General features: G+C 48.4%; 1 protein-coding gene across 1 annotated transcript; it reads right to left on the reverse strand.

Annotated features, from left to right (window-relative positions):
- Positions 1-6,699: 6,699 nt before the first annotated feature.
- Positions 6,700-22,276, reverse strand: Sec61a1 (Sec61 translocon alpha 1 subunit). Its single transcript, XM_005364847.2, has 12 exons — positions 22,136-22,276; positions 21,824-21,891; positions 18,337-18,402; positions 18,181-18,259; positions 17,182-17,313; positions 15,370-15,479; positions 14,980-15,133; positions 12,055-12,215; positions 10,719-10,916; positions 9,953-10,144; positions 9,455-9,531; positions 6,700-8,578 (listed from the first exon to the last, which is right to left on the reverse strand). Exons 1-12 carry the CDS (start codon positions 22,140-22,142, stop codon positions 8,392-8,394), a joined length of 1,431 nt encoding a protein of 476 aa, XP_005364904.1. The 5' UTR covers positions 22,143-22,276; the 3' UTR covers positions 6,700-8,391.
- Positions 22,277-25,664: the final 3,388 nt, after the last annotated feature.

Here is a 25,664-nt window from a genome sequence, read left to right on the forward strand (position 1 = left end):
TGTGTGTGTGTGTGTGTGTGTGTGTGTGTGTGTGTGTGTGTACTTGCAGGTGCCTATGGAGGCCAAAAGACAGCATCATAGTCCCTGGAGCTGGAGTTAATAGGGGAGGCTCTAAGTCCTATCTCCAGCACTAAACAAGGTTATTTGTGCATAACATACACAGAAATTAGAGAACCGGTTTAGATTTGTAGCTATTATGGCGTCAGTGCGGGGACTTGCTGGACACAGCACTCTGCAGTAAGGCAGCACATGTGTTAGTGTTGGGCAGAGGGATGTTCCACCTCATCCTCCTCTCAGGCTCTTGGCTGTGAGATTCCCTGGCCTCTCTGTTCTGATGACCTGGACAAGGGTGACTGTTGGGCATTCAGAGCCACAAGTCTGCAGCCCATCTTGGCAGTTACTTTCTATAAACACTTTACTGTGATCCCTCAGCATGTGGACAAGGCTGCCGCGTCTAGGACCTTGTGCATGCATGCTCCCTGTTCTATGCTGGACTCTTGAGTAAAGTCACTATGTTCTGACCACACTTGAGGGCTGTGGGCTACCCTGGGAGTCTGCAAGAGGACTGTCACTGCTTGCCTGTTGAGTAAAACCATCAGTGTGGACTTGTGGGTACTTAGTTTGTACATTGGGTACCTTGTCTTGAGATAGTTTTGCTATGTAAAGCAGGCTGGTTTTGAGTTTGAGGCAATCCTCCTGCCTCTGTTTCCTGAGTGCTGGCATTTTGAGTGTCAGCATTCTCAGTGTGACGTCATTTGACCTCATGAGGACACAGTGTTGAGGCTAATTGACTGCCCAGATAGCTGGAGACAGAAACTGAATTTGCGTTCAGCCTAGCTGCAGTCTGAGCTGGGAACTGTATGCCTGGACTTCCATACCTAGCAATAGTTGAGGATCTGACCTTGAGCAGACGAGGCTGCAGGGTAGACCGAGGCAGGTGACTACTCAGTCTAACTCTTCACCGCAGCTGATGGACAGAAGCGTGCGGTAGCGGTGGGTTGGGGATATTCTTGTACAGCCCTCAGCACCTGTTCTCCAGTGCTTTCAGTGAGGACTAGGGGTGCGAGCTTGTTTTTCCTAGCCACAGCCCATGGATCCTGCTACTTCTCCCTCATTTGCGCTGTGGCAGTGCCTGAGGAAGGGGGACCGTGCTCTGATAGGAGGGAGATGGTCTGGCTAGGTGGCAAGGTTTGGTTATTTTAATTTTCCTCCCTTTCCCCCAGCAAGGCCTGTGATTATTACATCAATCTTAGAGGCGAAGTTTTTATGGCCCATCCCTTGCAGACTGAGAGAAGTTTCTCCATCCATTCCCAGGCGGGCAGCAGACCCTGGTGGGGAGAAGTATTTGTTACATCTTATCAGGCTGACACACAATCTAACAACAATTACAGCAGACCCATTTTTCCCACTAGTTCAGCTCCAGCTTGAAAAATTGTTGTAATATTAAAGTCAGGCAGGGTGGGGGCTGGTCACAGGAGGTGGCCACTATCCCAGTTCTGGGCCAGGCCTTGAGCTACTTGGTGGCTGAATAGAAGCTTCTGCCCCTTATTCCAGGTACAGTGCAGGCTCCCAAGTGACCAGTCATTGTGCTTAGCTTTGCAGGCATGTCACCTCTTTAGGGTGCCTCCAACCCTAGGTTGATTCAGAGAATATTTGGGTTTTAAGAAGAAACGGAACTTGTTTTTCACACCAAAAAGTGTTGGGTCAACAAGCCTAGGCTAAGAAAATGGAGTTGCAGGCAGAGGGTGGGAGTTACACCCTGTAGACCTCTGTCTTCCTGACCCTGAGCCAGCCCTGGTTGGACCGCTATCTGAAAAGGCCCTGCCTTTGAGGGAGGAGCCGCAGCCAAGCTGAGGCCATAGGCACTGTGACCAGGGTTCAAAGAATAATGCCTTGGCTCTTGTTGCTAGAGGAGGTCAGAGTTTGTGAAACAGGCGCAAGCTTAGGTCCAGCCCTCAGTGTTTGGATGCAGTCCTGATTGCGCTCCAGTTTCCAGAAGCGTCCCCCACCCCACAACCCCTAGAAAGGAGCTATGATATATGATCCAGACTTAGCCAGACAAGCCTGCTCTCCCTTGGGAGAGATATCCACTGTCCTCCTATCCCAGGTTATAAGTGACCTGGGGATGATGCCGGTGACCTGCGGCAGGACCCGGCAGTGTGAAATGCGGGCTGGCAGGGCTGGCAGTCGCCCGCTGGCCCTGTCGCCCTCCCCGTCAGTCGGCGCTGCACAGTGATTAATGGCCCGGCGAGGCGCGCGTGCGGCCGTCAGCGCGATGGATGTGGCTGTCAGGCCGAGCGTCCGCGCTGACCCTCGGCCCCGGCCCCCGCGATCAATGGGCGGCGCGCGGCGGGCGAAGGCTGGGCCGGTGCGATAAGATGGGCCGATGCGCGCCCGCCGATTGCCCGCTCCGTCACCTGCCGTCACCGGCGCCGTCACGCCGCCCGCGTGCGGGTCGGCGCCGTCAGCACGCGTGATTAATGGGGACACGGGCGGGAGGTGCGGCCCAGAGCCTTGCAGAGACTTGTGGACCTTCAGTGGCGCGGCCCAAAGCGCCCCCATGCGGCCGCGCATGCAGCCTCTGGACAGAGGAAGCCTGTGGGAGAACCAGTTGCCAGAAGAGCATAGAATTTGGATTTTTCAGTGTCTGAAAGGAAACACACATTCCGTCTATCTGTTTGTCTGTCTATCATCTATTTGTCTATCATTCATCTATCTATCTGTCTAAGGCAAGGTCTCATGTCTATGAAGGCTTGGCGGACCTGGAACTCTCCATGGAGACCAGGTGGCCTCAAACTGGGATAAAAGTGTGCTGCATGCTGATACGGTTTTGAACGGATAATTTTGTGATAATTCTGAATTGGTGCAGAGTTTAGAATGTATCAAAGGAGTGTGCTATGATGCTGTGTTCTACCTCCTGTTCCCTCCGTGCGAGCCATTTCACCACTCATAGGCTATTTCCTAGTGAGCTAGAGGTGGGAGAGGTTAGGGAAGGAAGGTACTCTCCATCCAGGTCCAGGCTCCTTTGCATTTCACCGTGACAGACCTCGTGCCCTCATCCCAAGGGATGTAAGAATTTCAGTCCTTGCCTAGAGGTCCAGAATTGCTTGTGTTCATACAGTAAAATCCCAAAGCCATGAGTGGGCCATTGTGAGCTCTGACAAAGAAAATCTACCTAACCCCTATGAAGGAGGTTATTCACTAGGAAAGTCCATGAGCACCCTCCCCCCTTCCCTCACCCACATGAAGACAAATCAGCATTGGGCTGTTGCTAAAATCCCTTCCCTTGGGGAGAATAAAGGGTGTCTACCCACTTTCTCCTAAGGGCCCACTGACAAACTAAATCCCACCAAAGATCATGGATTTATTGGTCTTATAGAGCAAAGGGTAGAGGGTCATAGGCAGGGGTATAGGTGACCTTAAAGCGGCCACACTGAAGATGTGCCCAGCAGGGATGTAACTCCTCCCATGACTGGATAGATAGAGTCCCCTTCCTTCTTTCCCACCTATGTCCTCTAGTGCCTCTCAGAGCTCCCAAGGCCACATTGGTATAATTAGGGCAAGATTATATACAACTTGTTGGGCAGGGTGGTTGAGTACTCAGGTGAGGGTCCCCTGGGCTTCCCTGGGCCCTTGGAAAAGGGAAGGTCACAGTCAACAAGCCCATCTGTGATGATCTTTATCCAGCAGTTCCAGCCAAACTCCTGAAGATGGGGGCAGCTTTCCTTGGAGGAGTCTTGGACACCTGTGTGGTGGTTTGAAAGAAAATGCCCCCGAAGGGAGTGGTACTAATGGGAGGTGTGGCCTTGTCAGAGTGGGTGCAGTCATGTTGGAGGAAGTGTGTCACTGTAGGGGCAGGCTTTGAGGTCGCATATATGCTCAAGCCACACTCAGTGAGCCAGACCACTTCCTGTTGCCTGCCTATCAAGATGTAGACTCTTCTAGCGCCATGTCTGTCCACACACTGCCACACTCCCTACCATAATAATGGACTAAACCTCAAACTGTAAGCAGTTTGTCTCTTTGCAGCAAATAGAAACCCTAGGACAAGCTGTTTCTCGCCCATATGAGTGCTGTGGTCGCATTTGTCCTTTTTGAGTTGACTCCTTTCATTCAGAGCAGTATATGGCTATCACACCATCTACTTATCACGTGACTTCTCATGGTTGTTTGGGCTCTCCCATTTCCCATTGTCTTAGTTAAGGTTTTTCTTGCTGTGAAGAGACACTATGACCACAGCAACCCTTATAAAGAAAACATTTAGTTGTGGTAGTGGCTTACAGTTTCAGAGTGTGTCCATTATCATCATGATGGGGAACATGGAGGCACGTAGGCAGACACAGTGCGGGAGCTGAGAACTCTTGACCAGAAGACAGCAGGAAGTCCACTGACAGTTACACTGGGAGAAGCTTGAACAAAAAGAGACCTCCAGCCTGCCCCCACAGTGACACACTTCCTCCAACAAGGTCATATGTCCTAATAGTGTCACTCCCTTTGAGAGCCATTTTCTTTCAAACCACCACACCCATGCATATAAGACTTGGGAGAGGTCATGTACATTTAGTTCTGAAGGGATTGCCAGCCCCCCTCCCCAGTGTGGTGTGTGTGTGAAGAGTGGGTACAGGGTCTCACTGTGCAGTGCAGCCCAGACTGACCTGGAACCCATCTGCCTCTACTTGTTACCACACTGGGCTCCTCCTTACCTACTCTAACCATGAGCAATAATAGACACCATTGCTTTTTGTTTTTCCTCCACAGTGTATCTTGGGCATTTTTCTGATCTAGTGTACAGACTGTCCTCCTGGTTCCTTTATGGAAGACAAAGCTGTTGTCATTTCCCCCACCCCTCCCCACACCACTGTGGAGACGGTAGTCAAGGGTGGCTTCAAACTCATGATCCCCTCAGCCGTGTAAACACTGGGATTACAGCTGTGCCGTCAGGCCTGGCGCTCAGCCCCTCTGATAGCTTGTGTGTGAGGTGGGCTTTGAGGGATGACAGGAAGGAGGCTGTCAGGCAGGCCGGGAAATAGGTGCCAGGTTCAGTAGACACTGCAGGAATGTTCTTGTTGGGATATGAGCTCACAGGGTGCAATCAGCTTCCATTCCATTTACTCCACAGGGCTATTAGCTGGTACGGTACAATACCAGATGAGTTGATCAGGTTTCAGCCACAATAATGCAGGTGCTGCCAGCAATGGCGCTCCTGCAGCAGGTGAGACCAGAGCTTGGTGAATGCTGAAGTGCAGGCTGGGTTTTTCCCCAGGGCCTGGCCTGAGCCACCCCATACAACAGAGATAAGGCCCTTGGTCTTCCCAAGGCTCTCCTGAGGCTGTCATCCAGTCCAGCCGGGACAGGCTGGGCTGCAGGGAGGCAGTAGGAAGAACAGAGTATAGTAACAGGGCTACAGGGAGCACAAGGAACCCTGGTTCATTATTTCTCATTGCAGCAAAAGGGTTCACTCTTGCTCAGGCCACTATGACAGGGACATTGGGGCAGTTGGTCACACTTCACCCTGTCATCCACATGCTCAGCCAGCTTTCTCTCTTCAGTCCATCTCTAGCCAGTGAGATGGTGGTGCCCTCATTTAGGGTGGGCCTTCCTACCTCAACCTAATGAAGAAAATCCCTTACTTAGGTACGCCTAAGTGAACCTCATCTAAATAATCTTTTGCGCAAGAGTTCCTTTCCCAGGTGATGCTAGAAACTGTCAAATCAGTAGACCTGAACCCTCTGTCATCCCAACTAGGTATCCACAGAGGTGCCTGGAGGACACCAGCAGCCAAGCAGTAGGAAGGGAGCCTCGGGCATAAGCCAAGTCTGGCATGTTAGGCCAAAGTGCTGCTGTAACCAGGGCTCTGCTGACTCCCGCAGACAGGCTGGTTCTGGCAGATGTAGTATCAAGTCCCCAGGCAGCAAGAGGATCAGTCTCTCTCTAGAGTGGGAGGTTTTCTAGAAGCCAACGTTTACCTGCTGCCTGAGCCCCACCACCTCCAGCCATGTTTCTGGCTTAGGCTTCAGCTGTGCTTGGCAGGCAGGTGAGTGCAGGGCACAGCTGGCTGCCCACCTGCATCTAAGCAGTCTTAAGCAGTGATGCTGAGGCCAGGCTTCTGCAGTCAGGCTCATACCTGCCCACCAAGCAATCCTAGGGGAGCAGAGAAGTGTTCCAAAGCTGTGGAGCAGCATGTGCAGGGAGCCAGCCCCCTTCCCCGCCCCCAGTCCTGCCCGAGAACTGCCCTGTCACCTGCATGGATATGTAAACCGGAAGCTTCTGGCAGATCAGTTCCCAGGTTTACCACCCAGGTCACCTGTCCCCATCAGGCTCTGGCCAGCACCAAGAACATACTCTACTTTGGCTGCAGGCAACTTCAGCCAGCCCAAGCCTCCCTATAAGCAACTGTGCTCTGGGCCTGGACAATTAGAGCTATAGGTGCCCACCAACTTGTGCCACCTACCTGGCTTGGACAGCTCACTCCAGTACCCTTTGGGACCCAGGTGTACACTGTTGTCCTGGAAGCCACAGCCTCACCCCTACTGGTGCACAGGATTCCACTGCCCCAGCTCCATGCTTCCCAGGAGTGGCAGGCAGTACTTGGCAGAGCCGCTCCCGGAAGGTATCACTAGTCCACTGGTAACCCTGGCTCATTGCCAACACCCCGAACAAGTCCTCTGCTCTCAGTGGCAATTAGCAAGGATGACGAGGCAGCTTGTAAAAAGTCGGTTTATTTGTCACTTTTTCACTGTATCTCAGTTAAGCCATTTTGGTGTCCACAGTGACAGTCCTTGGAAGCCAGGTCATCCCCACTCACCCACAAATGGTGACCATCAACCACAGGCTACTAGGCCCAGCTGACGGCTACAGCAGATGAGGCTGTGGGTTCCCCAGCACAGCCCAGAGTTGGGGACTCTGCACCTGCCTGCCAGAAGCTGTGGAGTCCCTAGTGTAGGTGGGAGGCCCTCCTGCTCTGTGGCAGTGGCAGAGGAGGGGCAGTGGGAAGACCCTGTGGACTGGGAGGGCACCAGGCTCCTCTGCTCAGGACTGGGTCTAGACAAGGCCACATGTGATATGGTGAGTCCTGGGCTGTGGGCATAGGATCTGGCCCTGCTGCTGACCTGTGTAGGGGCAAGTAATTAACTGTCCCTTGACTGCCATTTTCTGGCAAGCACAGCAGCAAGGGTCCCTAGGAACCCTGGGTCAGGGAGGCATTTGCTACTTCTGGAGGTGAGAAGGACTCAGGTGTAGCTGGCAGGCTGTGACCAGACGACTGCACATCCCCCAGGGCTCCTGCCCCCTTGTGGGAACAACTTGGACCTTCCTGTGTCTTAAGGTAAGCTGACAATCTCTACTTGCTCTGATCTCAAACTGCAGCCTTGCACCCTTGCTGCTAGGCACTGTCTGGGGGCCTCTCTTACAGGCCTGAGCTCCTAACCCCCACGTCCATGTCACCTGTCACCCCAGATACCTTAACTCCAGACAGGATTCTGAGCAACTTCCCTAAGAGATCCAAACCCTGGTGTATTTTCCTATAGGTCCTGAGCCAGTCTACATTTGGTCCTAACAAATTCTAAAAAAGATTCTAAAAACTGGAACAGGAAATTTTCAGTAGGAAGACACCATAGGAGCTCCCTTTCTAGAGGGAACCAAGGAAGGGCAAGCATGAAGCCCTTTATATGTACCCAGCTATCTAGTATGGCTAGGCTCCAGAAAGAGCCTGGAGTCCCCGCCTTGCGGACAATGGTAGGCAGGCAGATCTTGCTGTTGTTCACCGGCTGCATGCTCAGCTGCACCACCCAGAGCATATGCAAGGTAGTGGGCAGGCCAGCTTCCGGGGCACTTATTCCTCCAGTAGCAGCTCTATGAAACCTGCTTTACAGATTGATGGCATCGTACAGAGTCCTAAGCCAGATGTCCTCACCCCGAGAGTTAATCTCGTGAAGTCCCCCACAAGCAGGTCCCCAGAAAACACATCTGTTTGCAGCCATTTTCTGTGGCCCACTTGAGATGGAGACATCTCCTAGTTTGTGCTTCCTTCAACCAGGGCCTCAGACTGCCTGGGGGCAGTTGGGACCCTTGCAGCTGCCAGGCACTGAGTAGTGCAAAGGTTTAAATAAAAATTACATCGGATACTTGGGAACAATCGGTTACCACATCCTCTGGTCATTAGCTAACAATTCACTTCTACTGTTTTTCTTTTTGCCAATGCCAGAATAAAAAGCAAAATTTCAAACTGGAAATTTCCTAGCACTTTACACAGTGGAATGAAAAGATATGAAATAAAAAAAAATTAATAAAAAAATTTAAAAGTCCCTATGCCACGGTAGCATGCTCCAGTGGTAAGAGCACCCTTTCCAGTCAGTTCTGGAGCCCTCACCCTGGTCCATGGGCACACAAGGCTCAGAAGAGAAGGGCTCCCATGCTGCCCACCTCGCTCTGCTCCTTGACGAAGATCTCAAAGTACTGGTAGATGATGGTGACTGCCAGCAGGATCCCGGTTCCAGACCCAATAGCACCCAGGAAGTCAGCCAAGACTGAGAGAGCCCCAATGCACAGCCCACCAAAGGCTGCGGCTGTGGGGATGTACCTGCAGACAGACAGACAGTTCTGTGTTGCCTACTGAGCCAGAAAGCCCAATAGGCCCATTAAGCTGGCCACATGGATTCTGGGAATGTGACCAACACAAATGCAAACATGGCTGATGCCACACTAGATTTTACATAGTGAAAGAACATAAGACACTTCATCTCCGTTCTTCTGCTACTCGGAAGCTGAAAACTCCACAGATGTGCCAGGAGGCACAAGTATCAGGAATCTCTGCTGGGGCTGCTGTGCTTCTCCCAGTCAGGGGCCTTAGTAGTTATGGACTGCAGTGAAAAGCTGTGCTGCCTCTGGCTCAGAAACTGGCAGGAACCTTGTAATTCTGGCATTCCTGTGGCAGCCTCCTAGAGTGAGGTCAGGCAGCTTTGTAGGAGCACTTGCCCTTTCTGTGAAGGAACTGGATGATCTGCGCGAGTGCAGAAGAGCCAACCACGGCGACAGACTGTGACAGAGTGGCTGGAAAGCACCAGGCACTTTTTGCCTCCAGAGAGGTTTTCACAGGGTCCCCTGCTGCTCCTGGAGCTCCAGTCTCTCTCCCTAAGGTCACCGCTACATTCATCCATCACCGTGGCTGAGTCTGGCAGTCTCTGGCCTCTGAACACTAACCACTCCTGTCAGGCCAGCTCTTGCTGGTACCTTGTTTAATCTGTGCCAGGCCCCACCCACTCTGAGGATGCTTTCAGCTTGCTCTAGGTACACTCAGGCCCATCCAGCCTAAGTCAGCTCAGTCACCCCACCACCACCACCACTTCAACACCCTGGCTGTGTGCTCCCTTTTCTGCTCTTGCGCTGTCTATGGTGTACAGGGTTGTATAGGGCTATTCTGGTACCTCTAGTGTTCAGGGCTAGTGACCATACTTACCGGTTGAGCTCATGAACCATGGAAGTCTCTCTGTGGCCCCTCATCACCATCTGCTGCTCCTTCAGCTGCTTTGCAACCTACATGACCCAAATACAAGCACATGAGCCAGATGCCGGGGGAGAGGAGTGCTTCACAGTGGAACTAACCTGTTACAGATATCCCCCTGCCTCCCCCAGCCCTTCAGTCTTCACAGAGGACTTTTAATCTGTAGCAATGCATTCACTCACACAGAGGTCTACCTTTCTAGTTTAGCCTCAGGTTCAACACTCAGAGCCAACTCTCAATCTCCGTCTGTTGCCCTCAGGGCTTCCATACAGAACCACCAAAAAGGATGGTCCTTCTGCAGGACGGAGCACTTAGAGCGATCCTTAGATCCTTAACTTAGAGTGGTTATAAGTAACCACTACTTATAAAGTGGTAACAAGTGGAACTCCCTGGATGTCAACAGCTGTCTCAATAGGTCACCTGTCTCTATTAGGAATGTCAACTTAGACTTACGTCTTTGGCAGAAGAACCCGAAACTTCAATCCATGTTTTAGAAAAGAACGCACAGGATCCCAGCATGAATACAATATACACGACAGCATGAACAGGGTCCTCCAGCACTGAGCCAAATGATTCCGGAGGAGACAGGTAGTAACACAGGCCACCAACTGGATAAGCACGAGCTGGGCCCCCAGATGACGTGTCCTAGGAGTAAGACAGAAGTCTGCTGTGGGCTATTTGCACACTGTGGGAAGGTGCACTGCTGTGAGTGGTGTAATAAAAGGCTGAACGGCCAGGAGCTAGGCAGGAGTACAGGACTTCCACGCAGAGAGAGAAAGGAGGAGGAATTTAGGCACTTGGCAGACGTGGGGAGACATGGAGGAAGCAGGAGGGGCAGTACAGAATGTAGTTTAATAAAAATGGAGAAGTTATAAGAGCTAATTAAAAACAAGCCTAAGCTAAGACCAAGCTTTCATAATTAATAAGTTTCCATGTTGTTATTTGTGAGCTGGTGGCCCAAAGGAAAGTCTAACTACAGAAGTTCTCTGGATGCTGCTTCAAACATGGCACAGCACGGAGCCAAGAAGCTCTGAGCAGATGCCTTGCGGGGTCATAAGCATGTCTACAGGCAATCTCATTGAACTGCATCTGTATAAGGCAATAAAGAAATTTCACCTTTGAGTGAAATATTTAGTCCTCAGTTAAGACATCCTGCCACAAAGGACCACAACTAGCTGCACTAGTACAAACAATCCTTAACTCACCCAGTGATACTCACCGACCAAGTGCCCAACAGGCTAACCAGCAGGTTGCCACTGAAGCGGGCTGACAGCATCTGGGAGATGACATACAAATTGGACACCAGAGCAGACTGCAGAATGATGGGGATGTTGGAGGTATAGAAGAGCTTGATGGGATAGGTGTTGTACTGGCCTCGGTAACGCGCCGACTTGATGGGAAGGTCCACTCGGAAGCCCTACAGGGAAAACACAACATACCCTTTTACTGTTCTATTCTGCCTAGAGTCCCCAGTGTGGCTAAGAAAGTCAGGTGACCCTAGGTGTCAGTTCTGCCACTGGGCTATCAGTTGTGATGGTGTCCGAGGACACATGCCCTTTTCTTCCTATACAAAAAGGCAGACATAAAAACCACCAGCTCCAGATCCTGTTAATGGTTCTCAGGCAGTGATCATCCATGATGTGACCATCAACAAAAGCTAAGCTCTCCTACAATACCGACCAAGTGCCTCGGAAACCCTGGATCCCAGAGCATCAATCTTCTTCTGTCACAAACCCAGTGCCCAGGACACTAGGCTAGGACAACAGACAGAAGATGCAAACTCTTACTCACCCTGCCCTGGAAGACTGACTTGTTACTAAGTGGGCAGCTGGCTGGGATCAGCAGAAGTCACTATTGAGTTGCCTGGCCTTAGAAAAGTATTCCTTATCACAAACAAGTGTCTTTCAAGTGTTGTCCTCTTCTTTTGATTGTATTTAAATATGTGTGTGTGCCCATGGGGATGCATGCACGCCAGTGTGTAAGTGGAGATCAAAGGACAGCATACAGAAGTTGGTTCTTGCCATGTGGGTCCTGGGAACTGAACTTAGGTCACTAAGCTTAGCAACAATCACCTGTATATCCTGAGCCATCTCACCAGCCTTGTTTGTTTTAAATAGGATTGCACTACATACACCACACTGTCCTAGAACTCTTGGTCTTCTGTACTACCCACCCAAATGAGCCATCACACCTAGCTAACTGCTGCAACTTCTTTAGTGAATATCAAAATACTGCAAGAATGCTGGGCATGGTAGCATAAGCCTTTGATCCCAACACCTGGGAAGCAGGGAAAGATAATCTATGTGAGCTTAAAAATAGCTGATCTACATAGTGAGTTTGAGGCCAGCCAGGGCTAGACAGACCCCGTCTCAAAAACAAACCCCCAAATACAAAAATCCCATTATGTATGAGGGTGAGTACAATTAAAAGAAGACAGCTAGAAGTTCAGGTGTCCTACTCAGAAACATCAACCTGAGAAGATGAGGTGGAAGGACAGTGTGGGTCTGAGCTGGACTCTGTACAAGGCAGACCTACTTAGCTGACTTTGAACATACCTGGAAATAGATGACAACAGCAAAGACAAAGATAGTGGCAATCAGGTTCATGAGGTTAGGGAGATTTTGGCGATAGAACGCTTCTCGAAGGGCTCGGACCTTGTCTGTGCGAGTGGCCAACAGGTGGAACAGAGCAATGATGGCGCCTTCGAATTCCATCCCTGTGGGCAGAATGGAACAAAAGGTGGTGGAGGATGAAGAGCGGCTCACCTTGCCTCTCAGTTTCTGAATGACCAAGACTGAGTGGAAAGTGAAGGAGTTCAGAGAAGCAAGCTACAGCACGGGCTGTTTTCTTCAAGATGAGTTGGTTGCTCTCAGTTCTTAGGTTACCAGACATGTGGAAGGGCAGCCACCAATTTAAACACATTCATGACACATGTTGCCTAGAAAAGGCCAAGTCCTGATCTATAATCTGGGCAGTAAGAGCATTTATGAGGGCTGCCCACAGTGGACGAGAGTTGGGAAAGCTTGGGCTCACAGTTCCAAACACCAATAATACTACTAGGAGGAAGACCATGGATGTATGGCTTGAGATCAGTCTTCACCCTTCCACAAGTTATGCCCAATAGCAGGCCTGCCAACAGACGGGTTCCTGAAAGGTGAAAGGAGCAGAAAAAGGGTCTCAAATATCTGTAGGGAAAGGGGAGACTAGAGGAAACCCAATGCTATTGAACAGTCTTTGTATACTGTAAATACGTATTACTCTCAAGGATTAATAAAGAGCTGGCTGGCCAATGGACAGACAAGAAAAGGTTAGGTGAGAGAAACAGGCTAAGAATGATGGGAAGAAGGCAGGCGGAGTCACAAAGAACTGTGAGCCAGATGCAGAAGATGCAACATGGGAAGTTCATAGATGAGGTAGGTAAATGAGCTTCGGGGCAGCACATAAATTAATAGAAATGGGTTATTTAAGCTGGCTGGAATTGGCTGGTAGGACAGGAAAGTCTACCTACACCCTCCTACCTTTCAGCTGTGGTCTATCTCCTATTCAGTATTCAGGGATATGGGAGCTGCAGCCAGGACCAGCCTCTTATCTAACAGAGAAGGTGGTCCAGGCAGGCCAGGGGAAGAAGGGAGTGCTTATACTTATCCTCAGCGGCCTTTCTAAGCTCCCCACCAAGCGCTCTGCTTTTGTCCTGTTCCAGCTTGCAAACCTCAGCACTGTTGGTTGCTTCTTGCACGTCTTTCAAGACTACTCAACAACTCTGTAATACCTTTCCCTGTGGCTCTTCCTTATTTTCGTCATGGTGACCCACAGCAGAGCCAACAATGCCAGGATTAGGTCCCAGTAATTTTTAGAATTACTGTTGTATCTGGCAAATTTCTGGGAAGTAGTGCATCTCCACACACTTAGCACCACCTCTGTGGCACATCGTGCAGCTATCCACACTAATCCCCGGTCCTAGACTTTTGCCCTGCTCAAGGAAGAAGCAGTGGTGAGCTAGCCAAGCTGTAGTAGCCCTTCTGGCTACTCCTGTGCCCTCTGTATACTTCTTGTACCTTACTAATGCTATCATCCTTGGTTCCCCGGTATAGCTCATCCCACACTGGCAGCCAGGAAATCAAACCACCTTCCCAATTACATTTCCACCAGGCCTGGCAATGGAGACTCCTCCAGTGACTTCTTGGTTTTCCACCTCAGCCCCATCTCCCACATCTTCCCTAACAATCCATGCTCTCACATCTTGTCTGCTCAAGGCTGCCATGACACTTCTTCAGCAGTGTTTTGCTAGACTCCATCCAGCTCCAGAATGCAATACCCGCCTCCACTGGTTCCTGAGCCTGGACTGACCACCCCACCCTGCTCCCTTCTCTGCTATCATTTCTACTGCAGGAACCCCTGACCATGTGGTCTAAGTAGTAGACTCCAACTGCACCTTCACCTGCCACCTCTCCATATCCTAGTCTGACAAGTCAGCCTTTCCTTGGCCCAGTCTCTCCCAATGTGCCTTTAACTTCATCAGAGGACAGCTTTTGTTCATTAGATGTACAGGCTTATATGGTCTCTGGAGGCAGAAACGGCCTCTGCATTCAATTTTATGAAAACATGCACAAATATTTTTCATAAGACTTCTAAATAAATAACACATTTAGGGACAAAAGTCTCTTTTCCTATTATGTCTTAAAATAAGGCTTCCCTTGTTTTCACATATTCTGATTAGAAACATTCCCGTTTCCAGGGCACTCTTTCTTAATGGATACGCCACAGCATACTAATATTTGATCTGTACCTACTACGAGCCAGGCATCATGTGGTCTCTTGTTTCCTTTCTCTGTGGTGCCAGGTATCAAACCATGCACGAACTTCTACCACTGAGCTACATTCTCAGCTTTTCATTTTGTGAGAACATGGCCTCGCTACATAGTGCAGGCTCACCTCAAATCCTCAAATTCTCAGATTCTCCTGCCTCAGCATCTGGAGTGTTGGAATTACTTATGTGTCATGATCCCTTCGCTACATGATGGCACAGATCAGCTATAGGGGAATGTGCTCACATCACCTACAGCCAGGATCTGAGCCCAAGGGCAAGTGTGATCAAATGCTTTTGTTTAATAGTTCTAGTTGGGTTTTTGTTTGTTTCCAAAATGATCCATAGGAATCGTCCAAAACACATAAAGGTGAGAATGCGTACAATTTCATTGTCAACAAAGTGGACATGACTTGATGTCTACCCAAGACAGAGGTTAAAAAACAAAGCACCTACTATATAATGTAGTCCTTACTGAGCTGAGAAGTGAGGCCAGACCTCCCTCATATCTAGTATGCCAACCACGATGAGGCAAATGAAAATCTATGTTGGGTATTGCCATGAGCATAACCTCACCTATATTTTAAAACATAGTGAATGCACAGAAAAGCCAGGAGCTTGTGCCTACTAGACAGAACCTCTGCTAAACTACAGCATGAGCTCCTGGGGTCCTTACCTCGGCCAGTGTTGACAGTGGTGGGGCTGAAAGCCTTCCACACAATGGTCTCACAGATATTGGTAGCAATGAAGAGGGAGATGCCAGAACCCAAGCCGTATCCTTTCTGCAGGAGTTCATCCAAAAGTAGGACAATTAAGCCAGCAACAAAGAGCTGTGAAAGCAAGAAAGAGATTAAAGAACCCAAATAGATGTTACTGCTCCCGATGGACGTGACTCTCTTCCTCAGTAATTGGGTTCTTGAGTGTAAGAACAGAAAGCTGAATTAGCGAGAGTCCTCAGTCTTCCTCTGGTGGATTAAGAAGGGCAAACCCACAACCTCCAGCGTCTTTAAGACACAGCGAGATTTGGTATTTCAGATACTGGGGAGGGGGGAAGCGTAACAATTACCTGAATGGTGATCAGCAGGCAGATTCCAGCACCCATCTCTGAAGGGTCCCCGTACATGCCCGTCATCACGTATACAATGGACTGACCGATAGTAATGATCATGCCAAACACTAGAAATCAAGAGAACTGTGTTCTCAAAGAGGACAGTACACAACATAAGAAATGGTTAAAGAACACCTGAATGCCCACCACTGGGAAGAAAAAGCACGGTGCCGACACTTCTGCCAAGGAGCTGGAGGAGGAATCAACAGTCACACTGTCCATTTGTGAGACAACACAGGTGCTCTCAACAAAAGCACAGCAGCTTCCCAGTCTCACCTCCTGCTTAGTGATGGAGGAAGGGCGGAAGCACGGCAAAAGTGGTCTTAGGAAAGGTGGCTGAAACCCAGGCACAATCAGAGACAAAATGCAGTGCCGGCACCCCTAAAGCACCAGGTTCACTGCAGGTAGCTGGGATCCGGAGACCTCTATGCTGAGCCACAAGGAGGCGGGGTCTAAGCTTACCACTCAGATCCACATCCAGAGCACAGAAGACCTTGGGATAAAACCAATCCTGCTGTCCTAAGTTTATATTCCGGCCCCACTTTCTATGCAGACTGTTTCTTGAATATTATTCTTATTATTTTGTTTCTAGGCATGGTAATTATTTTTCCAAGAGTGAGCATTTAAATTTCAGTTTAAATTTTCAAGAGTCTGCCTTGTATAGCCCCTACTTGAAATTAAAAAAAAAAAAAAAAAAAAAAAAAACTGTTCAGGGACTGGTAGCCAAGATGTCTATGCTGATATTTACTTGCCATGCAAGCCTGATGACCTGAGTTCCACCCTCAGAATCTACATAAAGGAGAAAAGAGAGAACCAACCCCACAAAGCTATCCTGACTCCTTTCTACACAGACACATGTCACACATGCACACAAACACACTAAAAAATAAATAAATAAAATCAAACCAACCAAACTAAACAAACAGGGTCAGCAAAACAGCTCAGTAGCTAAGACACTGGCTGCCAAGTTGGATGATTTGAGTATGATGCCCGGAACAGACACATTCAAAGGAGAATCATGCTTGCCAAGTTGTTCTCTGACCTACACACACACACACACACACACACACACACACACACACACACACACACAGTGGCACATGCACATGAAAAAAATTGTAAAAACTTAAAACAAACCTGCTCAGTAACCCTGCATTATTTAAAAGATTTCCCCCCCTCAGTATCAGTAATCAAACCCAGGGATTTGGGCATGGTACAAGTGCTCTACCACTGAGCTACAAGCCCAGCCCAAAACTCCTAAATTCTTAAGGCAGAAAAAAGTTTAAAAACTTTTCCTGAATAACCTACTCCAGTTCAGAAGTAGGACACTGATGCAGGTGGCTAGCCATAGTTACCAGTAACACCCATCACTTGTATGATCACACTACTACCCCTTTCCAGATGGAAAACGAAGCCTGCAGGACGACCGTCTTTCTTAACTTCACAAGTTAGTAAGGAACATAGGACAGAGGCGTGCCCTCTCCCCACTTAAGCCCCCTTCGCACATACAAGAAAAACACACGACAAATAATGAAGCAGCAGGTACAGCAGCCCGTCATATGTTCAATGAGCTCTGATGTATGAGCGCAAACTGCACAGTAAAGGGGTGAGCTCCTGCTCTGCCTCTCCCTAGTGCAGACCATGGGGTGCATGCAGAGGGGCAGTAAGGAGAGCAGGGCACAGAGCACAACGGCTTTAATCCCAGAAGCTTCACAGCAAATTCTCATCCTCAACCATGGAAATTAGAACATTATGTATGATCTTTCTTACACTTTTGGGCTCCATTGAAGAGAGCTCGGTCTTTTGGGGTATCCCCAACTTCAATTATCTTGGCACCAGCTAAGAGCTGCATGATAAGGCCGGAGGTGACAATAGGAGAGATGCCCAGCTCCATCAAGGTACCTTGAGGGAAGAAGGCAAGACACAGCCAATATTAGCTCAGGAAAACAAACATAGCTAAATACAGTGAGCAACACTGGGGGTACTCCAATACAAGGTCAAAAGCGTTCAACTAACGGAACCACCTCCAAATACCAATTAGAGCACAGCTTAATGCAGTCTACCCTGCCGGAAAGCATCTTCCTCTGTGCACGAAGTCACGCTATCGAAACAGACTGCTGCACTTCAATTCAGCACCAGACTGACCCTGGCCTCACAGAGATAAGAGAGGCTGGTCTCCTCATCAGTTAGTAAGGAAGGATAAGATTCAAATCATTCCCAGAGTCTGGAAAGGGGCTGCTACAACTGTATCTGGCTGTGAATGAACTGCCCCCTCCCTTATGCTAAAACCAGTTGGACTTCTGATTTCCAATTTAATGTGGAACGTATTTTTTAAATGAGTTAATCAAATGCAGTATCAACACATATTCAAAATCCTCACTGTGCACAGAGGTATTTTGCAGGGCTTACAAACTATTTTTTTAGACACATTGTAATATATAGATATGAAAAGAATTCAGCTGAGGAACAAATTATGCCTTCTAGAGAATGTTATCACTTTAGGTATTTAAAAGTATTCTAGTTTTCCCATGTTTTAAACAATGTTTTACAATGCAGTCTTATCTTGTCATTACAGGTTCTGCATTGCATTCAGACCCAACAGGATGCATTTATCAGCAAATGCTGCATGACTTTTCCACAACAACATCCTCTATTTCCAAGCTATGCACCTTCATGAACTTTCTGAGCTCCATATAAAGCCAAGCCTGTAAGTAAAGCAGGCTCTTCATATCCAGTGTGCAGGGGAAGGCAGAGTGAGCAGGGTCCTACCTCTGTTGGAGGCTAGAATCACTCGCATCCAGTAGAAAGGGTCAGCAGAGTCTGAAGACATGATGCCAAACAGGGGAATCTGCAAACGGGCGAGAGCAGTTATCACACAGGTGTTCCCAGCCCAGTCACCCCTACCAACACCAGCGCAGAGCTTACCTGGCAGCATACTAAGAAGATGAAGAGGGTAATAGCTGTCCACAACACTTTCTCCTTAAACTGAATCTGGAAAGGAAGGAATGAAAGCAAGTTATTCCACAGGTAAATGAGTGCAGATGGATCCAAACAAGATCTCGTGCCCCATTTATCAGAGGCGGGTCAAATGTGTACCAAACATACCATAGCACTAAGTAGTGTACATCATGTGTTTTCTCTGTCCAAGATGTGATGCAAAGACCCCTGTGGATCTTCGCCCCCGATAATCCTCCCAACGCACAGATTATCTTTATGTGACAATGAGCAAAGTGACCAGGGAAGTTTAATCTGCCCCAAATCCTGCAGCTTATGTGAGTCTGAGCCCAACACTATTGGTCATCACCATTCACAGTAACAGCTGAGACTCAAGATGATGAACACTGCAGCCAAAGTGACTTGCGAAACAGACAAACTTCCCGGCATAGCAGCCACTTTCCTACAGTACACTTAGAAGTCTCCTGACTCTGAACTCCTTTAAAACACTTGGGACTGCCAGGCGCTGCAGGCGTAAGCCTTTAATCCCAGCACTCTGGAGGCAGAGGTAGGCGAATCTACGTGAGTTCAAGGCCAGAATAGTCTACAGAGCGAGTTCCAGGACAGGCTCCACAGCTGCTGGGAAACACTGTCTTAAAAACAAACAAATTAACTAACAAAAAGAAAACTTGAGACTGTGAATCAAGCGTAAAGCCTGTAATTAACACGGGGGCTGGGGACACATGACAGGAAAAGCGGGTATGTAACCTGCTCACTAAAACACAGCAGCATCAGTTTTTGCTCACCCCTTCCTGGGTATGTAAGTGTGATGGTTAACCTTAATTGTCAACTTCATGGGATTCAGAACCATTATGGAAACAAACGTCTGGATATGAGTATGGAAAAGTTTCTGGACTGAGTTAAATCAAGTAGGAAGATCCACCTTAAATGTGGGTGGCACCAATCCATGGGCTGGAGTCCAGGACTGAATAAAAAGGAGAAAGTGAGCTGAGCACTGGCCTTCACCTTCCTCTGCTTCCTGACAGGGGACATAATGTGACCAGTGAGCTTTAAGTTTTTGCTGTCATGCCTTCCTTGTCACGATGAGCTGTACCCTTGGATAGGAAGCCCAAACACAATCCTTCATTACACTGCTGTGGTCAGGAATGTTGTCACAACATAAGAAATCAACTAAGTTAAACAGTCAACACAAATCATTTTATTATCTAGCCTGGTTAGAAACCTCTAGGTTCCTCTTGTTCAAGAAACCACTGTCACTACATAGAGAGATCTCTTCAGGGTCTTAACCAGGAATGCCTGACCTCACTACCAGACTCTGTAAACAGAGACCGCTTGTTTGTTTCCCGGCTGCCCAGATCGCCTCCCTCTGTATGTACCTCTGTTCGGATTCCCCATCTGTTTTTACTCTGCTAAGCCATTGGCTGAAACAGCTTTATTAACTATTCAATAAAAACAACACATATACAGAAGGACATCCCACATCAAGACTGGCTACAGACAGGTTTAACAGACACCTAAAGACTAGCTGAGCAGAGGTGGTGCATACCTTTAATTCTAGCACTTGGGAGGCAGAGGCAGGTGGATCTCTGTGAGTCCAAAGCCAGCCTGGTCTACAAGAGCTAGTTCCAGGACAGGAACCAAATCTACAGAAAAACCCTGCACAGAAAGAACAAACAAACCCCCAAAACAAAAACAAACAAACAAACAACATTAAAAATCAGACAGCTAAAGACTAATGATACTAAGTGAGAGAAATGCCGAGAGTAGCCCCAACAAGCACTCTGTCTGATCCTCTGCATGCAGTCATTCCCAGAAAGACACAGCAATGCACCCAAACATGCGTGGGGTGAATTCAAAGCTCAAACCTGCAGAGGCAGCTGGGGGGCTCACATTCCTCCTCCGTCTCCCAAGAACATCTGCCTTTTCTATCTGCCATCCTATCCGACCACACCAAGAATTTGGTGCCTAATGAGGGGAAACAACAGCACTTCCCAGGCACCAGAAAGACAAGCTTGTAATGAATGTGCACATCCAGTAGCTATCATGGTGACAGACACCAAACACAGGCCTCATGTCCATCACTAGCCACTTCCCCAGCCCATGCAATGAGTCTGTTAGAAAAAAGGAGACGAATTTCCAAGACTATTTTAAATGAGTAAGCCTCCTCTCCTGGTCATTTAAGAGTAAAATGTCAAAAGTTTTTCACCGAAGTCTCGAATCTTCTGCCTCTGAAATAGCCCCAAACCCATCTCACATAGTACCACGATCTGCCCTCTATTGCAAAGGCCCCAAGCCACACTCCAGCCCTTACTGCCAAGGTCATTTCTAATCTGCCTGGCCATCTTATTCCTCTTCCCTGCACTTTTTAGCCTTTCCATTTAAAATCAATAAGAACTGCATCTAACAACCTACCATCTAAGCACAGAAACGTTTTGTCTTCACTGGGAAATAAATCATACATTTCTTTTGCCAGGAATCCTTTCCACACCCTTAAGGCAACTTCCAGTCCTCTATCAGACTTACTCCCTACCTGGGCCACAGTTCTACCCCATCCACAATTCCCATTTCCCTAGTTCTGCCAAGCCAAGGTCACAGGCCAAGGGTGGGACTTGGGCTTCTTGGCCCTAGAGCCAGATTCTTTGCACTGAGGTGGAGCAGGAAAAACTTTGCACATCAACCTGTCGAAGACAGCTAGGGTACTACAAGGCATTTGTATGAAACCACCTTCAGTAAAAAATTATTACAAGTAGATACTAAATATCCAAGTGAATGCCAACTACAGATGCCCTATGTGAAAGTATGCCACAGTCCGAACCCAGGGACTCAAAAGTGGCTTTACCCTTTTCTGTAACCAAGGACCTGGACTTTCCTTCATTTGGGCAATCTCACATTAGGACCATTTATTCCTGGGCTGAAGCTGACAGCCATGGAGATTCTCTCTTCCTTCGCCCTGATGCACCTGCTGTCAATGGCCGCGAATTTCATCTACTGAGTTTACCCTCAATGCTGAGGCAGCTTACATAAAAAAAACAAAAACACGTTCAAATCGATTCCATGACTGGGTTTTTCGTTTGGAAACTGGATACTAAAATCACCTCCTAGACGGAAGAAACACCCCATGAGTTGCTCTGCTGGAGGCGAAGGGAGGGAGGGTAACTCAATCTGGGATCCTATCTGAGGTCTTATTCAATCACTGCTCAGACCCAGTTTTGGACCAGGCAAATCCGAGGCTTTGTTACCATCTACTCAAGATGCTCCAAATGAAACAAGATGGTTTCGTGGGAATTCCCACACAACCAGGTCACCTTTCGACAGCTCCCCTGAGTACACCAGTACATACAGCTACACTCCAGAGGGGCAGTTTCCATTCCGTGTGCTGAGGCCATCTTTAATTCAACTGTAAACTTCCAGCGCCCAGATTCTCAAAGCTTCTTTGACCACCACTTGGGGAACTTACCTTTCTCTCTGGCTTCTGAATTTCCGGCAGGATGACACAGAATGGCTTGATAACTTCCAGAAATTTGACTTTGACGGAAGAAACAGAAAGAGAAGCAGTTAGAGAGTAATCTGTGGGCACCTGGGGGAGCCCGGCACGAGTGGGAGCCGGGAGTGGGGGCGCGGAGACTTAGAGGGTTCGGTCTGGGGCCGCGGGGACTAGGGGTATCGGGGAAGGCCGCGTTCCGCCGGGATCGGGCAGCACGGCCGGCGGGCGCCCGAGCAGGGTAAGAAGACGCATCCTGGCTGCGCAGGGTGGCCCCAAGGGACTCACTCGCCATGGCGGCGGCTGATCCGACTCCACGCCCAGCTTCGGCTGCACTTCACTTCGAGTGAGTCGACTCTGCTAGCTCCGGAGAGCGTTTCCCCAGCCGAGAGACACGTCAGTGATAGCCAGGCGGCGAGCGGCGCGGCGAGGCGGGGCCGGGGATGGGCCACCGGCCGCTTCCGCTTCCTGCCACGCGCGCCCGCCGCGCAGCCAGCTCCAAGACCACAACTCCCGGCGTGCAGTGGGAGCGGAGGGGTTGTCGGGAATATGGCTGTCGGGCACACCGGAACTGGGCGTGTGCAGCTGCGCAGACTCGTTCGGAAGTCGGACACTCTGACCGTGTAGCTTACGGACTGTTCACTTTGTGGCCGGACGGAGAGGACGATTCGGCTTTCCACGTCTGTGGCCTTCATTGTCAATGGTGGCATGCCGGTAGCCTGTAGGCCTCGGCTACTGTGCGATCCGTGATACAGAACAGCTATGTGTGGAATCCGCACAGCATGCCGCCTGTGCCGGGTGTCCTGGACTGCCTTTGAGGATGCTTATGCTCCTGCCTTTGAGGACGGTCGGAGGAGGCCGTGGCTGGCGGCTCGGTGTGGGCCTCGGAACTGGGTTTCCGGAAGGCCTCTTCCCCGGGTTCTGTGGAACTAGAGAAATAGGAGAGATGAAGAAACCGAGCCAAGCCTGGCTGCTCCAGATCTTCAGGATAAGGATCCTGTTAGGCTGGAGCAAAGGCTGTGTGGTGGGGACGGGGTGAGGTGGAACACTGGAATTGCCGTTTTGGAGGGGGTCTCTGATTTCAGTGCTATTTGCCAAGTCAGAGAGAGACTTTTTTTTTTTTTTTTTTTTTTTTTTTTTTTTTTTTTTTTTTTTTTTTTTTGGTTTTTCGAGACAGGGTTTCTCTGTAGTTTTGGAGCCTGTCCTGGAACTAGCTCTTGTAGACCAGGCTGGCCTCGAACTCACAGAGATCTGCCTGCCTCTGCCTCCCGAGTGCTGGGATTAAAGGCGTGCGCCACCATCGCCCGGCTAGAGAGAGACTTTTTGCTGTGCACCTGGAGCGCTGGTAATTAGGTTCCATACAGCCAAGTCCTGACTGAAACGTTTGCGGTGGCCATGTCTTGAGAAACATGCATGTTACACAAATACTGGTGGGTTTAGGGAACTCACTAACTCAATACACCGTGTTAGCCCCATGTGAAGGTTTTGTTTTGGGTTTTTGTTCTGATTTTTTTTAAAAAATAGGTCTCTCTCTATAGCCCTGGACTGTTCTGAAGTTCACTATGTAGACTAGGCTGGCTTCAGACTCACAAAGATCCACTTGCCTCTGCCTTTTGAGTGTTACGTTAGATGTGTCCCAACACAGCCAACCACAATGTGAGTTTTTTTGAAACAGGTGTGCAGTGTTTTTGTATTTACACATTTTAAAGATTTTTAAATACTAGAAACATGCCTAAAAGAGAAAAAAAATTGAATGAAGTTTTGATCAAGTAGTTCTTTGAGATTTAGTTTTAATTGTGTGTGTATTTTCTAAGTGTGAGCGCAGGTGCCCTTGGAGGCTAGAAGAGGGTACCATCTGATGAAGGTATGCATGCTCAGGTCCCCTAGAAGAGCAGCTAAGGATCTTAACTGATGAGCCATCTCTCCAGCCCCTTGACACTGTATTTTAAAATATGGTAAACATGAATCTTGAATCTTGTTAATCTTTAGAAATGGTAATGGAATCCAGACCACAACTTGGTCTATTACTGTAAGAAGTCAGCACAAAGTAAAATTTGTATTTTGCAAAATGAAATTCTGGAATAAAAATGCAGCTTGATCCCCGCCCTCAAGCCAAGAATTTGAGCTTCGTGTGTTGGTGACCGCACAGTGGGTGCAAAGGTTTGCTGGAAAGTGAAAGCAGAATGAGGCTGAAACTCTCACGGCAAACTGTGTGTCTAATATGTGAGGCCTATGCTCAGTGCTCACAGACAAATAACACCCCAAGCCATACCATGATACCAAACAGATTATAGTGTTACACACATACGTTTTTTCCAAAATATTGTTAAAATTCGTTGTTTGAGTAAAAAATTTTATTCAATGAGAAAATCTAAGAGAACATAGCTTTCATTTATTAAATATGTCAAGCCTAAAGACCTAGAGTCTGGCTGGGTGACTTAGGCCTGCTGTCCCAGAGGTCAGGGACTGAGGGGAAAGGATGAACAGTTTGAGGACAGCCTTGGCTACAAGACATCTTGTCTCGAAACAAAACAAAAGCTATAAACAAGACAGAGTTCCCAAAGTGTTAGCATGGTAATGATAAGAAAGGCCAGGGCTAATGACACATCCCTGGGGTAAAGTGCTTCCCCTGCAGGCCAAGCCCCGGAAACCACACAAATGTGGAAGGAGAGAATCAACTCCACAGAGTTGTCTTTGGAGCTCTACATGCACACACCCAGACCCCCAACACCTGCCCCCACCAGTACTTTGTTTTTAAAGGTGCAATTTAATGTCACACCTAGAAAAAAAGAATAAGAATTAAAAAAAGTTCAGAAGGTATTATCATTTTTAGCACCATTATAAAAGTCAAGCTGGGCAGTGGTGGCACACGCCTTTAATCCCAGCACTTGGGAGGCAGAGGCAGGATGATCTCTGTGAGTTCGAGGCCAACCTGGTCTACAAGAGCTAGTTCCAGGACAGGCTGCAAAACTACAGAGAAATCCTGTTTTGACATACCAGTGTAGTGTGGACCCAGTTTTTAATTCACATAAACAAAGGATAGTTTGAAGTAAGTGGAAGATAGTATAGATAGAAAAAAATAGGCATACTGCTTGAAAAAATATAGATTCTTAGTGAAAACCTTGGACTTCCCAATAGAGAGTATGAAAATATATAATGACAACAGCAGGAAATGGTATTGAACCTTTCTATTTCCATTTCTTTATTTTAGAGGTGGAAGGAGGTGTGGTACGGGGATGCAACCCAGGTCTGAGCACACTAGACAAATGCTCTACCCCTGAACTGTATGTCTCTCTGATCCTGAACTTTATTTATTTTTGAGATTATAACATTTCTGCCTTCCCTGTCCTCCCTCCAAACCTTGCCTTATATCTTGTTCTCTTTCAAATTCATGGCCTCTTTTCTCAGTAATTGTTACATGTATATATATTTCAACTGTACCTGCGCAGTATGTATACTGTTACTTGTATGTGTGTTTCCAGGGATGACAGTTTGATGTTGGATAATCACTTTGTGGGGGCTAATCCCTGAGGAAGACTATTTTTCACTGCTGAATATTTTTCAGAATTCCGTGATTGCCTGTAGTTCTTTGTGTAGGTTCGTGGTCTCTTGATCTTCCTCCTGCCCCCACCACGCACTTTGCCAATCTGTTCAGCCCATGTTTAGGCGGTCATGTTACTGAGACTTCAGTGAGTCTCTGGACTTCGTGAGTTCTGAAATTCGGCTCCTAGCTTGTGTAGATTGAGAGGAAACAGAAGGGCGGCTAGGGTGCTCATGTTGGCACTGGTAAAGTTCACAGAGTGATGCATCTTGATAA

Source organism: Microtus ochrogaster, unplaced genomic scaffold (assembly GCF_000317375.1).
Source record: "Microtus ochrogaster isolate Prairie Vole_2 unplaced genomic scaffold, MicOch1.0 UNK1, whole genome shotgun sequence".
NCBI classification, from domain to species: Eukaryota; Metazoa; Chordata; class Mammalia; order Rodentia; family Cricetidae; genus Microtus; species Microtus ochrogaster.